Source organism: Pteropus vampyrus, unplaced genomic scaffold (assembly GCF_000151845.1).
Source record: "Pteropus vampyrus isolate Shadow unplaced genomic scaffold, Pvam_2.0 Scaffold7, whole genome shotgun sequence".
NCBI classification, from domain to species: domain Eukaryota; kingdom Metazoa; phylum Chordata; class Mammalia; order Chiroptera; family Pteropodidae; genus Pteropus; species Pteropus vampyrus.
In genome coordinates, this window is record NW_011888788.1 from 16,378,749 (window position 1) to 16,394,758 (window position 16,010).

The following is a 16,010-nucleotide window of genomic DNA, read 5'->3' on the forward strand; positions in this document are numbered from 1 at the left end:
TCTTTTCAACAAACGTCCCGCTGTAAGGACAACTGGATAGTTTTATGCAAAAGAATGAAGTTGATCCTTCACATTGTATACAAAAATTAACTCAAAACAAATCAAGAACCTAAATGTAAGACTATAAACTCTTAGACGAAAACATAGGTATAAATCTTTGTGACCTTGCATTAGGCAACGGTTTCTTAGATATGACACCAAAGTACTAACAACAGAGAAAACTAGATAAATTGGACTTTACCAAAATTAAAACTTTTTTATTGCAAAGGATACCATCCAAAAAGAAAAAAAAAAAAAAGGAAAAAAAATAATTGCAAATCATATTTTTGATGCAAATCACAAAGAGACCTGTATCCAGAATATATAAAGAACTCTTAAAACTCAATAATAAGAAGACAAATAGCCCAACTTAAAAGTGAGCAAAGGTTCTGAAAAACAAAAAATGAGCAAAAGTTCTAAATAGACATTGCTTCAAATAAGATATACAGATGGTGCATAAGTACACAAGAAGATGCTTGACATCAGTAGTCATCAGAAATGCAAATCAAAACCACAGGGAGATACTAGTAGGTATCTTCACATCCACTGGAATGGCTAGAATAAAAAAGACAAGTAATACAAGTGTTGGTGAGGATATGGAGAAATCCCCTCATACATTGTTGATGGAGATGTAAAATGAAGCAGTGACTTCAGAAAACAGTCTGGCTATTTCTCAAAAGGTGACCACTCAATAGGAACCAGTTAGCAGAGAAGTCCTCCAGTCTCATCACACCATTGTGAAGCCCAGTGGGCTCTCAAGACAGCAGGCACAGTATCTGGAGCATTTCTCTGGGTGTTTATATATCCCACCCAGAAAACAGCAGATGATCTAAGTTTCTTCCAACCATCTGACCCAGGAAGTGGAGCTTAATTCTTCCCCTATGTTCCCTTCATTGTTGGCTGGACTTAGTCACTCTATTCCACAAAACAGAGTATGAAAGGAGACAAATGGTAACATTACAATGGAAAAACCTGGCTGACGCCACCTTAACTATGTGATCAAGATTAATGTCACCAGTGATAGGTCATGTGGATGTCAGTTACCCCCAGTATGCTGCAATGAGAAGGATATTTCATCTCTGCAATCTTCTCAAAAACTCATAACAGAAGTCTAATCATGGAAAAGAAAAACAAAAACAAAAACAAATTGAAGGACATTAGACCAAACACTTGGTCCACACTCCTCAAAACTGTCAAGGTCATACAAATCAAGACAGAAACTGTCACAGACCAGAGGAGACAAAGGAGACATGACAACTAAATGAACTGTGAGATCCTAGGTTGGATCTTTGAACAAAAAAGGACATTAATGAAAAATATAGCAAAAGACAAAGTCTAGAGTTTAGTTGATAGTAATGTACCAGTGTTGGTTTCTTAGTTTTGACAAATATGTCAAAAAAGTACCATGGTAAAGTAACATTAGGGGAAACTGAAACTGGGTGAAAGGTATGCAAGAACTCTTTTATCTTTACAACTTTTCTGTAAATCTAAAATTATTGCACACACACAAAAATCTAACAATAAACATTGTTGACATTTGGGTGATACCCTTCTAGACTTTTTCTATGCATATAAACTTTATTCTCTTAAGTGTTTCTAATTTTAATTCTAAATCTTACCAGATTTAAAAGATTTATACCCACTAAGAAAACAAAATAGACCCTTTGGCTGGACGCTACCTTGATATTTATCAGCGATGCCAGTGGAATATACAGTCCTACATGTGAATACCTTTTACTAGAGATCACATGTTGTGTGTACAGATGATGGTCCAGAAGAAAGCCTTGGTTTGGTGCCACTCTTTAACGCTTTGCTAACACATTTTGAATAGTGATGGAGAAGGCCTGGGGTCCAATACCTTTAGCAGGCACAATTTTCCAGCTAAAACAGCATTTTTTTTTTCAGTTACTTTTTATCTCAAGTGACCCTAGTTTAACATGTATGTGGGTGATATCAAGTTTCCTATTTAGATAAGTTTTAAGGAAAAGAAGAGAATTGACTTTTTAAAATGTACTGAGAACATAATAGTACAAGCGATAGGAGGACATGGCTAAAGGAATGGAGGTGAAAGCTCTGCTCTGTTATGCTCGCCAAACAACTCTCTGATCTATTTCGAGGTCTCCAAGGGGTTAAGCTTTTGGAGAGGTCATGCACTGGGCCCATGGCTTGTCTTGTTTCCCTGGTAAAAATAGTATCAATATAAGTTAATAAATGGGTTATATGTGAGAAAACACTCCTGTGTTTTCCTTTATTCTCACACTACTATCACACTCAACAATACTTCTGACACCAGATATGTGGGAGCTTTTTCTACATCAACCAATTCTCTGATACCAGCTGGCTGTCCTGCAATTCAATTCAATTCTGACACTAATGAGTTAATGTCAGGGTAAGGGCTCAGTCCCACAAAACTGACGTCTAGACACCAATCACGTGTAGTAGGTCCCCAGGTTCTCACAACTCATGTCTGATTTGTCCTCAAATTAGGGTTCCCACAGCCACCTCCTAGGGTTTGATAATTGCTAGAATGGCTCACAGAACTGAGGGAAACATGTTCTCCAGTTTATAATAAAAGGATATGATAAGGTATAGAGATAAATATCCCGATAGAAGAGATGCATGGGACAAGGTATAGTGGAAGGGACACAGTGCTACCATTCCTTGCCAAGTGCACCACTCTCCCAGCACCTCCACGTATCAGTATAAGTTAATAAATGGCTTATATGGGAGAAAACACTCCTGTGTTTTCCTTTATTCTCACACTACTAGCAATCTGGAAGCTTTCCAAAACTCATACTTTAGGGATTTTTATGGAGGCTTTATCACATAGGCATTATTGTTAACTCCTCTTCCAACCCCTCTTCCCTTCTCCAGGGAATAGGAGGATGGGGCGGAAAGTTCCAAGTTTCTAGTCATGACTGAGTCTTTCTGATGACTAGCCCCTATCCTCAAGTTATTCAGGAGCCCACCAAAAGTCACCTCATTCAAAAAAAAAAAGACACTCCTATATAATTCAGGAAATTCTAAGGGTTTTAGGAGCTCTGTGTCAAGAACCCGGGGCAAAGACCTATATATATTATTTTTTCTAGTATTTTACACTGGTCTTCCAATTTATAAATCAAACTTTTGTGAGCTTAGTTAACATGATGAAATCAAGCATCAGAATTCACAGTATTAAAGACTCAACTCTAGATCTGGAGTAACCACCCTCTCAGCTTCTACCACCTGAAGTTCAGATGCAGCTTTATCATTTGCTCATTCAGCAAGCCTTTTCTGACCCTCCTTGTGTCTTAGGCACCGATGTGCTGGTCATCGGGAACACAAAGATGGACCTAACACAGTCACTGACCTCAGAGTGCTCACACACCAACAAAGGGACAAGCCTGAAACACAGCACATTATGTACATTATATTATGGTAGATGTATGTGTCTCCAAAGCTCAGAAGAGTGAAAAAAGTATTCTGGCATTGAGTTAGGGAAGTTTCACATAAGAGGTGACATTTGTATAGGGTGGGGTAGAGCTGATGGAGGAATAGGAAACTATGCTGAAATGATACATGCAAGGCTCAGAGGCAAATAGAACTTGCGTAATTGAAAAACAAAAATTCTGTGAGGCTAAAAAAAAATTCTGTGAGGCTAGCACAGAGACACATATGCAGCAAGGATGAGTGCTGAGTCTATGAGACAGGTGGAGTACACCAAGAGAAAAGAGTAACTGCAGATTAGAGAGGAAGAAATAAGTTGTTAGAACCAGTGAGAGTTCAGCAAAGTCGGTGGATATAAGAGCAACTTCAAAAATCAACAGTACAGTGATATACCAGGAAAACCAGTTTAAAAATAAATTTTTGAGAAAAGGAGCAATTAGGGGAATTGTTTTATAAACTATATAAATGTTTATAAATGTACCGTATACTTGAAACTAATAAAAAATAAACATTAAAAAATATAAAAACACAGTAAACAAAAATATGTCAAAAAAATCTTAAAATTTAAAGGTTTTTAAAAGACAAAATTTTACACATTTACTGGCAAAAGAGAACTAATGTTTAATTAACATTAAACATGTTAATGAAGACACTGGATCTTAAAAATCACAAATTCTGTCCAAATTAATCCAAAAAGTCAATACTGTTTCAATCAAAATCCCAACATGTCTTTTCCAAAACTTGACAAGTTGATCATTAAACTCAGAAGGTATTTAAAGGGCTAAAATGAAAACATGCAGTAAGCTCCTTGACATTGGTCTTGACAATGATTTTTAGCTCTGACTCCAAAGGCAAGAACAATAAAAGCAAAAATAAACAAGTGAGATTACGGCAAACTAAAAAAAAAAAAAAAAAACTTTTACATAGTGAGGGAAACCATCAACAAAATAAAATGGCAACCTATTTAATAGAAGAAGATATTTGTAGATCATACATCTGATAAGAGGTTCATATGAAAAAAATATAGAGAACTCATACAACACAATAACAATAATGAAAAAACAACTGATTTAAAAATGGGCAGAGGCTCTGAATAGGCACTTTTCCAAAGAGGACATACAGATGGCCAATAGGTATGTAGAAAGATGCTCGACATCACTCATCATCAGGGAAATGCAAATCAAAACCACAATAAGATATTACCTCACACCTGCTAGAATTGCTATTATCAAAAATGTTGGAGAGGATGTGGAGAAAAGGAAATCCTTGTGCACTGTTGATGGGAACGTAAATTGGTGCAGCCACTATGGAAAACAATAGGAAGTTTCCTCAAAAAATTAAAAATAGAACTGTGACATCAGGAAAGGGGGAATTTCATACACTTTGAAGAGCACATTTTTAATATCAAGTAAGGTTGCAGATAGCATATCCTATGACCCCATGGTTCCATCTGTAAATATATACTCTAGAGCCACTGTATTAGCCATTGTCTAATACAGTAATCACCAACCACGTGTGACTCTTAAGCACTTAAAATGTAGCTAGTCCAAACTGAGAAATTCATATTGGATTTAAAGACTTTGGATGAAAGAAACAGTGTAAGATATTTCTTTAATTTTTATACTGGGCATATGTTAAAATGGATACATTGGATATATTGGGTTAAAGTATATTATTTAAATAAATTTTATCAGTTTCTTTTTATGTTTTTTAATGTGGCTACTAGAAAATTTTAAATTACATATGTGACTCTCATTTGTGGCCTTATTATATTTTGATTGGACAAGCTGCTATAGAGAAATTCTCACTGTCAGACACAAAGAAACATGCTCAAAATTTACTTGTAGTATTGCTTGCAACAGTAAAAGTTTGGAAACCTTAGTGCCCACCAGAAGGAAAACCATAAGAAATATTGCTGGAGAATTTATACAGTTAATAAAAGATATGTAAAAGTGAAAACAAAACAATTCATTGTGTTGTTTACAAAGGGGGAGAAAAGGATTCAAATATAGTAAAATGTAAAACATGAATGGAAGGAATTTGTGTCATCTTCATGAAAGTGATTAGCTCTGGGGAAGAAAAGAGAATAGAATGAGCAATATATACAGAGAACTTCAGTGAATTATTTATTTAGATTAAAAAAACAAATATTCTAGACAAATATGGCAAAATGTCAACGATTTGTAAAATATTTGTCAAATCTGGGTGATTGCTTCATGTTATTTGTGTTATGTTCTCTGCATTTTTGTGTATGTAAAATAGTTCATAATTTTTAAAAGAAACAAGTCATGAAGAGTTTTGTACCCCATGCTAAGAAGTTTGGACCTTCTTCCTTTGGTCAATATTTGAAAGCTACCGAAGGGCTTTAAACAGGGGAAGAGATTTCCAATTGAAGAGAGCATTTTGGCAGTCTCATTTTAGGCTCATCCAGCCCATCAGCTAATAAAAGTCAAGAAAATTATTTCATTGCTTCTGGCACACTTTTTCTACATTTGAACAACTCTGAAATTGGAATATATCATGTTGGCCAGTCAAACAGTCAGGACATATGTGTCATTGCCTGTGTGGATGCACCTATACTTGAAAAATGGGTGTCAGCTGCTTGGATGAAAATCCTGGAGACAGTAGTGGAGCCTTCTTAAATGCTGCATCACTACCTCTGTTCATTGCGCAGAGAATGGTAATGTGGGAAAATGCATCAGTGGCTCTGAAGTGATTGGGAAGAGGTAGGTTCTATAACTGAGAGAGTTTTAGGAAAGCATTAACTTATTTAATTGGCCTATTTTTCCCTTTTTATATGTGCACAAGAGTGGAATGACATTTTCTTTTTAATTTTTAAAAATTGTGGTAAAATATACATAAAATTTACCATCTTAACCATTTTTAAGTGTGTAGTTCGGTGGCATTAAGTACAGTCACACTACACTATTGTGTAATTATCACCACCATCTCCAGAACAATTTTCATCTTGTACGAATTGAAACTCTGTATCCATTAAACAATAACTCCCCATTCCCAGCCACTATAATGGAACCACTCTTCAAATTTCATACAAGTACTTCTGATTGGTAGGACCTACCTAAATCACAATGGAACTCTAGCTTCAAGGGATTCTAGAAAATGTAGTTTTTAGCTTTCCGGGCTCTGCAGTATAGCAAGGCATACTACAACAGGCTGGAACAGATGTTGAGTACCATTCTACCATAACCACTATAAATATCTACTAGTACTGGTCCTGGAATACACTGAGGAAAGATTATTCTAAACAGGAAAATCAAATCCAGAGATGAAGTCTGTGAGTTTGAACCACCAAAGTTGACCTCACTCAACTGTCCCTGGGGCCCATCCTTATAATTCCTAATAGAGACCTATGCAGGGTTCCCCATCAAGTGGGAAATGACACATTCTGCAGTCATAAACACTGCGGTCTAGGCTGAAGACCTTACACAGATAAGGCCCAGAAAATTTTCTGCATTTGCTGCCACTGGGACTTGGTTATCCTTGAACTTTTCATCTCATTGAATTGCTTTTCTAATTGCACCTACTTTTTCAACAGTCAACATGCCACTATGTTTTCCCAGACTTCTGCCATTACCATGTGGTTTGATACTCTCAGCATTTGGTTGTGTTACTGACAGATGAGATTGTTTTAAGCCCAATTCTTTATTTGTAACAGCTTGTGAGTTCCCTCCTCCTTTTCCTCAACAAAAAATGAGAGAACCAAACAACTACAAATCCTAATAGCTTTCATCCAATTCTTAAGCTTTCATCCACTCTCAGTATTCCTGTCACTAGCAGTTGTGTCATCAGCAGAGTGCTTTGGTGATGATCAGATTTTGAGGTATCAAACTGGCAAAAACACATTAAAAAAAGATCATAATAATTCCAGCCCCAAATCCAAGCAGATAAGGATTATATTACTCAAGAACTCACCCCAAGTGACAGAAACTGAACTCAACCAATGGCAAGACTTATTAGCATTCAGCAGCCAAGATTACAAGTTTAACTGCTTTTGGTAATGGTTTTATATATTTATCTCAAAATCATCTGGAAATCTCTGGCTCTTTAAGGTAGCTTCCTTTAAATATTTTGAACGACATGGTTGTCATTAGCCTCCCTCTGCTGATTTCCTTAGGCTGGTCCAGCCATTGACACAAAGACTAATATTTGATGACAGATGGCTCTGTGAGCTTCTGGTAAGGCCATATCTCACTTTTGGAATGCAAGCGATAACCGAGTTTCTCTAGAGTCTTATTTATTATACTATTATTGTGCACAAACTCATTAGATGTAAAACATTCTGCCAGTCAACTTGATCCTGCTCTTCCCCAGCTGTCATGCTGGCAGCACAGAGATGGCAACAGATGATACTGATGGGCAATATGACTGCCATCTTAGCTTTCCCAAATTTAATGCTGGATCCTTCTTGACTAGGGGAACATGCTGGAGAAAAGAGCTAGGATGGCACTCTGCAGCATCCTGCAGTTTAATCACCATGATAGTTTGCTAATGGTGTTTGTAGGGTCCTGTGGGTGAGGTCTTCCCAGCACTTGCAAGCATACTTATGGGAAGTGTATGAATCAACTGAAATCAAATTATATTCCCCCCACCCCATGTCATTAGAATGCTGTCAGTCCTGCATCCTGGTCCCAATTCTTGCTAAGAATCAGTTTTTTCTTCCTTTTCAGGTGTGCCTGGATCTGGTCCTAATGCTCTAACACTTTTTTTTGTAGGAATTTTTGCAATAATATAAGTAACAATTTATTCACTCATTTAACAAGAGCTTTCATTCTGGAGTACTTGCAATGCCCCTCGCACTAATCCAGGCCAAGTATACAAAGAGATGAATTTGGTGTGATTCTCGTCCTCCAGAACTTCTCTGTCTAATAGAAGAGAAACAAATGGAAATTGTTTAGGATGACATTTTAGCTGCTATGACAAATAGGCCCCAAAATACAGTGGCTTTGAGATTATGGAAGTTTATCCTTCATTAACAGCCCCAAGTTTGGCTGGTGGCTCTACTCTTACACATTCAGAAATCCAGATCCCTTCCATTTTGTCCCTCCTCCATCCACAGAGTATCTTCCTGGTCTACATGGCCAAGCTGGTTGGTAGGCACTGAAGAAGGGACAGAGTAGAAGTCCTAGGTAAGAGATTTCCTTTTAAGAAGTGACATGGGAATTTCTCACATTCCATTGGTGGATACTTAGCTATGTGGCCATACCTAGCTATTGAGCAGGTTGGGAGATAATCTCTTATTAGGCAGCTATGTTTCCAGGAAGAAAAAAAAATGGATTTGGTGGGAAAATGGCAGTCTGCCACACAATGTTATGTGCTAAATATTGATAGAGGAACCTCTCTGGAGAGGCCAAACCATGCAATAGTTAAACACTCAGATTCAGAAGTCAGACAAATCAGTATTTAGCAAAATATCTTACACATAGTAGGTACCCAGTAAATATTAGCTAACAATATTATTTGCCATTTCATGTAAATACACTTAGAGGATTGTATAGATTGCCTGTGAGTAGGTCCTAACATGCTTAGATAAGGAAGTAATCTTTGGGCTAAGTCTCAAAGAACTAATAAAAGTTCAGCAAGTGAACAGCTGGGGGTTCAGGCTTTCTAGGCATGCATGTGCCAGGGAAGTACATAACCAGGTAATTATTTTTACCAGTGAGCAATTAGAATTTTCTTATGCCAAGGGGATTCATATTAGAAAATATCTATAGAAGATACATAAAAGGAAAAAAGAAGGAAATAAAAACATTTCACTGCAAAAAAAAATCAACTAAACACAAGACAGTAATGCGGGAAATGAGGTACAAAAAAAAGCTATAAGACATATAGAAAAAATATCAAAATGACATGAGTAAGTCCCTTCTTATCAATAATTACTTTAAATGTAAGTGGACTAAATTCTCTGATTAAAAGACAGAGATTGATGGAATGGATTAAAAAAAAACATGATCCAATTATATGCTGTCTACAAGAGACTCACTTTAGATCTAGAGACACAAATAGGTTAAGAGTGAAAGAATGGAAAAAAGATATTCCATGTAAATAGTAACCAAAAAAGAGCAGGGGTGGCTATAAATAAATCAATCGCAAAAAGACAAATACTGAATGATTCCACTTATATGAGGTCCCTATAGTAGTCAAATTCACAGACAGAAATTCATAGATAGAAAGTGGAAGGGTGGTTGCTGGTGGGTTGAGAAGAGGGGAAATTGGGAAATTATTGTTTAGTGAATACAGAGTTTTGTTTTGTAATATGAAAAAGTTCTGGAGATAGACAGTGGTGATGGTTGCACAACAATGTGAATGCATTTAATACCACTGAACTGTTCACATAAAAATGGTTAAGATGATAAATTTTATATCAAGTATTTTATCACAATTTTTTAAAAGACTGCTTAAATTAAAAAAAAAATTAATCTAAATTGGAGTCTTTACAATCTTAATGTCCCAAATGATAGTCTTTTCAAATGTGTGCACCATGGTCTTATAGGTTTGAAAAACACTTTATATTATACCCCCAGTGCATATGAGCTCCTTAAATCCTTGGAGAGATGCTGCAATAAGGAAATCCTTGTTTTCCTCTTTTTACATGGAACAGTTTGATCACTACTTTTCAACAGTGATCAAGGATCCAAAGATTTTTGAAACAGTCACCTCTCATGTACCTTGTTCCTATAGTTGTTGGTCTACAGGAAATTTCCACTGGGCAAAGCTCCTGATCCCTATCGGTGGCAAACTGTTCATTTAGTGGCCCCACAATGAGCCTGTCCTCCTGGTATTTAAGTCTTTTGAATCTGGCTTGGCCCTGTAGCCTGCAGCAGAAATTACATAGTGCTCGTTCTAGGCCTAAGCCTTATGGAAGGTCTGGCAGCTTCCATGTTTGCACTGTGAGGGAAGCCAGCTGCTGTGTAAGAAGTCCAACTGCTCTGAGACCACCACGCTGTGAGGAAGCCCAAGCTAACCACGTGGAGTGGACATGTGGAGGAGAACTGAGGAACCCGGCCAATAGCAAGTCATTCCATTCAGCCCTCAACCTTTTGAGCACCAGAGGTGATGCCACGTGGAGCAGAGATGAGCAGCCTGCCCAAAGTGCAGATTAGGAACAAATAAGCAGTTGTTGTTTTTAAGCCTCTGTGTTTTGGGCTGGTTTATTATTCAGCAATAGATATTCAAAACAATATGTTTTCCATCTGGCTGAGTGGGGTGTTGAGCAGACCAGCTGAATCTTCTGATACCTTCACTCTCCTTTCCTCTATGGTTTCCTCTGCTTTCCTGAGGGCATAAATCCTCAAGCCTGCATCTCTGAAGAATAAGGCCATCTCCTACCTAACCACAATACTATTGTCGTATTTAAGACAATTAAAATTAATTCAATAATGCTATCCAATATATAATGCATATTCAAATTTCACTATTTATGCCCCAAAATTTCTTACAGCATTTTTGAAAACTCTAAGAGCCACTGAAGATTTATTCATTGCACTTGGATTTTCTAGACATGAAGAATTCTTGAAAGGCATTTCACTGAAGAAAAAGACCATACTAGAAGTCACAATGTGAATATTACCTGGGCATCTGTTTGCTCCTCTTAGAATGGGGAACAACATCTGTTCTACCTACTTCGCAGACCATAAGTTTCAATGGTAGCCACCATTTATTTGTGGTGAACACTATTCTAAATTAGTCCTTTCTAGAGTCTAAAGAGTTTTCACAGGTATTACTTTTGTTTGTCCTTATACATAAACATCTAGTGTCCTTGCTATCTGATATCTTCTTTGCTAGTCTTATCCAAGTTCTTATTCTATTTCTTGGTGAATTATTTATTTATCTGTATAGTAATTCCAAGCTGTGCATTTCCCTTGTGGGAACCTCTAGTTCCTTCATGTTCACTTAAGTGTACCTTTTTTGAATAGAGATGAATCACTCTAGAGGAGGCTGCTCAGAAAGAGTGAGACCTAGAAGGTGGGAAGAGAAGAGGATGAGAAGACAGTTTGTACAGTGGTATCAAGAGAGTGAAAAAGTAGATGAGCATGAGCCCTTTTGCTTGTTGGTAGAAGAATTGGTAGCACATCTCCAGAAACAGAGAGGAGTCCAGGATACAAAAGTCTATCAACCCTAGTCAGGGCATTAACAAAATATGTTTTGCATGAAGAACCAAGCATGCACACAGTTATAATTTTTCTTGGTTTGAATATTATCTGGCCCAAAGCCAAACAAATTCACAAACTTCTTATCGATACTGCATGGAAAGTTTCTGAAAGTTCTTGGTGAGTTTATACTGCCTTTATATCATGTGAAGAGTCATTATTTTATTCTAATAAACACGAAAATGTTTTCAAGAACTTTCAGAAGTTATCCATGATCTCAGTCCTTTAAGGTGGAGTCCCTTTCCTGTGAGTCCACTGACTGAAGGAAAAGGCCACCAACTCTTTCCCCATAGGACTGTTAATTTAGCTGGTTCTCCTCTTCCACCCTCTACCCCTAGGAAAACTTCAGACATAGAATGTTGCAAGAACCCCACAGGCTATATAGAACTAGGACCTTGGAAGTCACAGGTAAAAGTTTACCTATTTCTTCCCAAGGAAACTACTCTGCAAGAACTGGGACAGAACTTAGAAAAGAAGGCAAAAGAGTGGATTGCAATCTCCATCTTCTGTGTGCTCTCAGGAGAAGAACCATTGATTAAAAACAGAAGGTCCATATCATCCCTGCTGGGCAAATTTGAGATCCTTGAAGAGCCTCTCAGCCCAATAGAACTCTCAAGCCCTGCTCTGGAGTGAGCAGAAAGAAACTTGGTGATTTCCCCTTGGAGGCAGATCTTGGCCCGAGTTCATCATTAAATACAGAGCCTTTGGATCATTATGCCGTCTATGCTGCCTGATCAGAAAAGCATCCATCACAGCTCCTAACTTTACAATTTCCTGAAGAAGCCTAAGGTTTAAGTCACTCTTAGCCTCTCTTCTAAGAAATTGGGAGGTGTTGTTGGCCCACAAAAGCCCAGAATAGCACATGGGGTCTGTGTTCACATATAAGGCTTGTCCATGACTATTCTTGACCTCTCCATCCTAACTGCATTCATTTGCCAAACACAACCAGTCCCTTTCCTAGGGCAGCAGAAAGCTTTATTCTGAGATTTTAGAGAGATATCAAATGTTTTTATAACTGCCATTTGGAATCACAGTCATCTTCTCCCATCCTGGTAGCTATAAACAGAGACTCTGTGGTGGCCACTTTCCCATTGTAGGTGTGTATGTGTGTGGAGTGGGAGTAGGTGGTTGGGGAATGCTCCTTGGCCTGTGAGTGGCAGACCACGAGGTCAGGGAGAATCTCCTCCACCTTTGCTTCCACCCACCAGGGCTCAGCCCCTGGCCCCCAACCCTTTCCCCATAGGACTGTTCTGCCAGGGCTCCCATAGTTATTTGCCTTGGATTCCCCATACCCTCACTGGTCAGGTGCTACTCAACAGGAGAAAACCAACAGCCCCAGAAGATTGTTTTGAAACAGAATCAGGTGTAGACTGGGAAACCACTGGAGACAGCAAACATAAACATATCTATGTTCTCACTGGTGTTAAATTAATTAAACAAGGAGGTCATTTAACTGAGGTGGCTTTAATGCCTTAGTAGAGCAAACCAAAACCTAAACCTGTAAATCCTTCAAGGTTAAGTAATCAAAACCTGAGGACAACCAATTACAAATACTCAAGTAGTCCTTTCCAAAAAAGGCAACTGCTCAAGCTACAGTCGATCAAATCATTTCCTTTCTTTGCTTCTGCATCTTCTCTATACAAGTCTTTCTCCAACTTCTGTTGGTGGAGTGCTCCTACCCACTTCCCATTTAGTGCTGTCTGGTTCAAATCAATTTTTGCTCAAATAAACTTAATTTTTTAAATATGTCTCAGTTTATCTTTTAACACTGTCCATTGTGGATTTTCTGTGAACATAGAGGATACTTTACTTGGAGGTTCCCTACAGGTTCTGGTGCACCTTAACACTTGGCTTTGAACAAACTTGAGGTTGTTTGAGCCAGACTTGAGATAAGAAACCCGCCCCCTGAGTACAAGATGCTTCCCTTTTCTGCTTCTTGCCTGTGCCCCACTGGGAAGCCAGTGGCTTGCTAAGTGGTACAGCTCCAACTCCCTATCTGCTACCCTTCTCCTTAGAATAGTTCTTCCCAAATCTGAGTGCATTAGAATCCCATGGAGGACATGTAAAACCAAGATTCCTAGGCTCCATCCCCAAAGATTCAGATCCAGAAGTCTGGGATGGGGACTGAGAACATAAAATTTCTTACAAGCTTCCAAGAGATACTGTTATTGCTGGTCCAGAATACCACACCTTAAGAACCACTGCCTTACATCACTGTGGCATCAACTAATTACTCTCTCTCACTTTGTTTTCTTTGCACATTCTCACACTTTGGGCTACCCATGACTCAAAACCACATGAAAATGCCTTTTCCCCCTGAAGGTCAGGTATTTTGACAGGTATTTTCTGAACTCTCTCCCGGTAGAACATGGAAAGGAATACAAGAGCTGAGTCGTATGCTTAAAAATGATACTTTCCACAAGGAGAACAGCTTTGAGTTGGTTTCAGTTAAAGGTAATTACAGATAAACAGAGCAAAAGAATTTCAGAAGTAACGGGAATTTAAACTTCACTGACTAGTGAACTGTCTTTTGATTTCATCTTCTGAAAACCTGCCTTTTAAAGTGAATTTATAAATTGCTTGTTGTACCCTCAGAAAGCATTTTCTCATACAAACATCGGTCTACAAAATGGCTAGGAAAGTGTCCAAATGTGCCTATAAAAACTCAAGCATTATGTGGCTAAAAGTACTCATTTTACACAAAAACAAAGGTTGAAAGCCATATTATATGTTTTTCTGAATTTCATAAGACATTTAAACATAAAGAGTATATCAAAAGTCTCTTTTTAATAAATAATCACTTTATAATGTGTTACAATAATACAAATAATTAAGACACAAAATAGAATTAAATGTGATAAAATTTAATTTCATATGGAATGTTAGTGCTGAAGGAAAGGTTTCACTGTAACGAGATGGGGAGCTTAGTGGATATGCCAATGGAGCATTTGTGGTTCTTTCAAGAGCTTTAGATATGGATAATTTTGGTTCTTTATTGGACCTAATTTCATTTCTATACATATAGGCCTGTACTTTAAAAAAGATGTTAAGGTCAAGAAAGACAAAGGAGTGAGGAGCAGTCCCAGATGGAAGGAGGCTTGAGTCACAACAACCAAGTGCAAATAGGGAATGTTAAAGAGTAATAATATTGTATCTAATATTGTATCGACAGTTTTCCTGATTTTGATCATTATGTAAGTGAATTTCTTTGTTCTTAGAAAATGCACTCAGATATCGAGGGATAAAGGAACATGATATCTATAAGTTGTACTCAAATGGATTAGAAAACGGTGTGTGAGACAGAGACAGAACATGATAAAAGTGGCAATATGTTTATAAGTTGTGAATGTGAATAAAAAGTATATGGGCTTACAACTTTTCTGATTTCAAAATAAAACAAGTTGTAAAAAGCATAGGTCTTTATCTTTTCCTGATATTGGGCAAGACTTTTTTTTGCTACAGTTCGCTGTCAATATTATCTCTTCATTCCCGAATGGAATAAATAAATAAAAGATTTTATTTAAATGACAAAGCAATTTCTTTGACTCTACCCTCCCTCACTCCCACCCCCACCCCAAAGGCTTTGTTTGAATCTTTCTAGCTTTGAGTGCAAATTCTCTTCCAATCCTTCAGATTTCTTTCTCTTGGTCCCATCCACACAGTCTTTGCCATGAATAAGGAATCAGGGCTTAACAAATGGAAGATTTGTGCTCAGACCTCATGTTCTGTTTACACACCCCAAAGGCACCCCCTGGATCTGCCCTCTGGGCACTCCAACGTCATGCTTGGTTAATTAACATGTAACTAAGACCATTAGAATCTAGCAGTTGGGGAAGCCAGAGGTGAGAATGTGGAGGCCAAACTGGTACTGGTAGAAAACTGAGCAGCTTCTCCAAAGGAAGGCCCTGGTTTTACTTCTGATCTCAGAAGATTAGTGGTACAAGGAGACAGAGAGATGGAGTGTGTCACACTTGGGCAGGGGCAGGTTGTCAGTGGCTTGCATACCACCCCTGCCAGCTTTTTAGCAGAGCAGGAATAAAAGCAGAGGGAGAAGAAAGGGAAAACTTCTTAGCAGTCTGGCAGCTGGTGAGGGTGCAGCTTCACCAAACCAAAGTAAGGGGGATAGGTCTTCCCTGTGGCAAAGAGCTTGCAAGCTGGTAAGATTGGTCCTGGCTACACAGTTGTCCGAAGAACCTGTTTTCTCTCTGGATCAAGCCAAGTGGCCCCCACAGAGATGCTCCTGCCATCTGGCTGTCTTAGGCTACCGTTCCAATTCTGGTTCTCCAAAGAATAATTCTAGGAGTCCCTTGTGCCTTCTCTGTCTTTCCACCATGCACAAACTCCCTGAGTTTATACCCATTGAAGAGAAGAGTTCAG

At 38.1% G+C, this 16,010-nt stretch overlaps 1 protein-coding gene across 1 annotated transcript in view; it reads left to right on the forward strand.

Moving 5' to 3' along the window:
• The window catches only part of KIZ (kizuna centrosomal protein), a 135,815-nt gene extending 123,549 nt beyond the window's left edge, over nucleotides 1-12,266 (forward strand). The window contains exons 14-16 of the mRNA XM_023536822.1: nucleotides 10,298-10,536; nucleotides 10,925-11,042; nucleotides 11,972-12,266. Coding sequence (XP_023392590.1) covers nucleotides 10,298-10,536; nucleotides 10,925-11,042; nucleotides 11,972-12,266 — 652 coding nt within the window. The remainder of the gene's footprint in view (nucleotides 1-10,297; nucleotides 10,537-10,924; nucleotides 11,043-11,971) is intronic.
• Nucleotides 12,267-16,010: the final 3,744 nt, after the last annotated feature.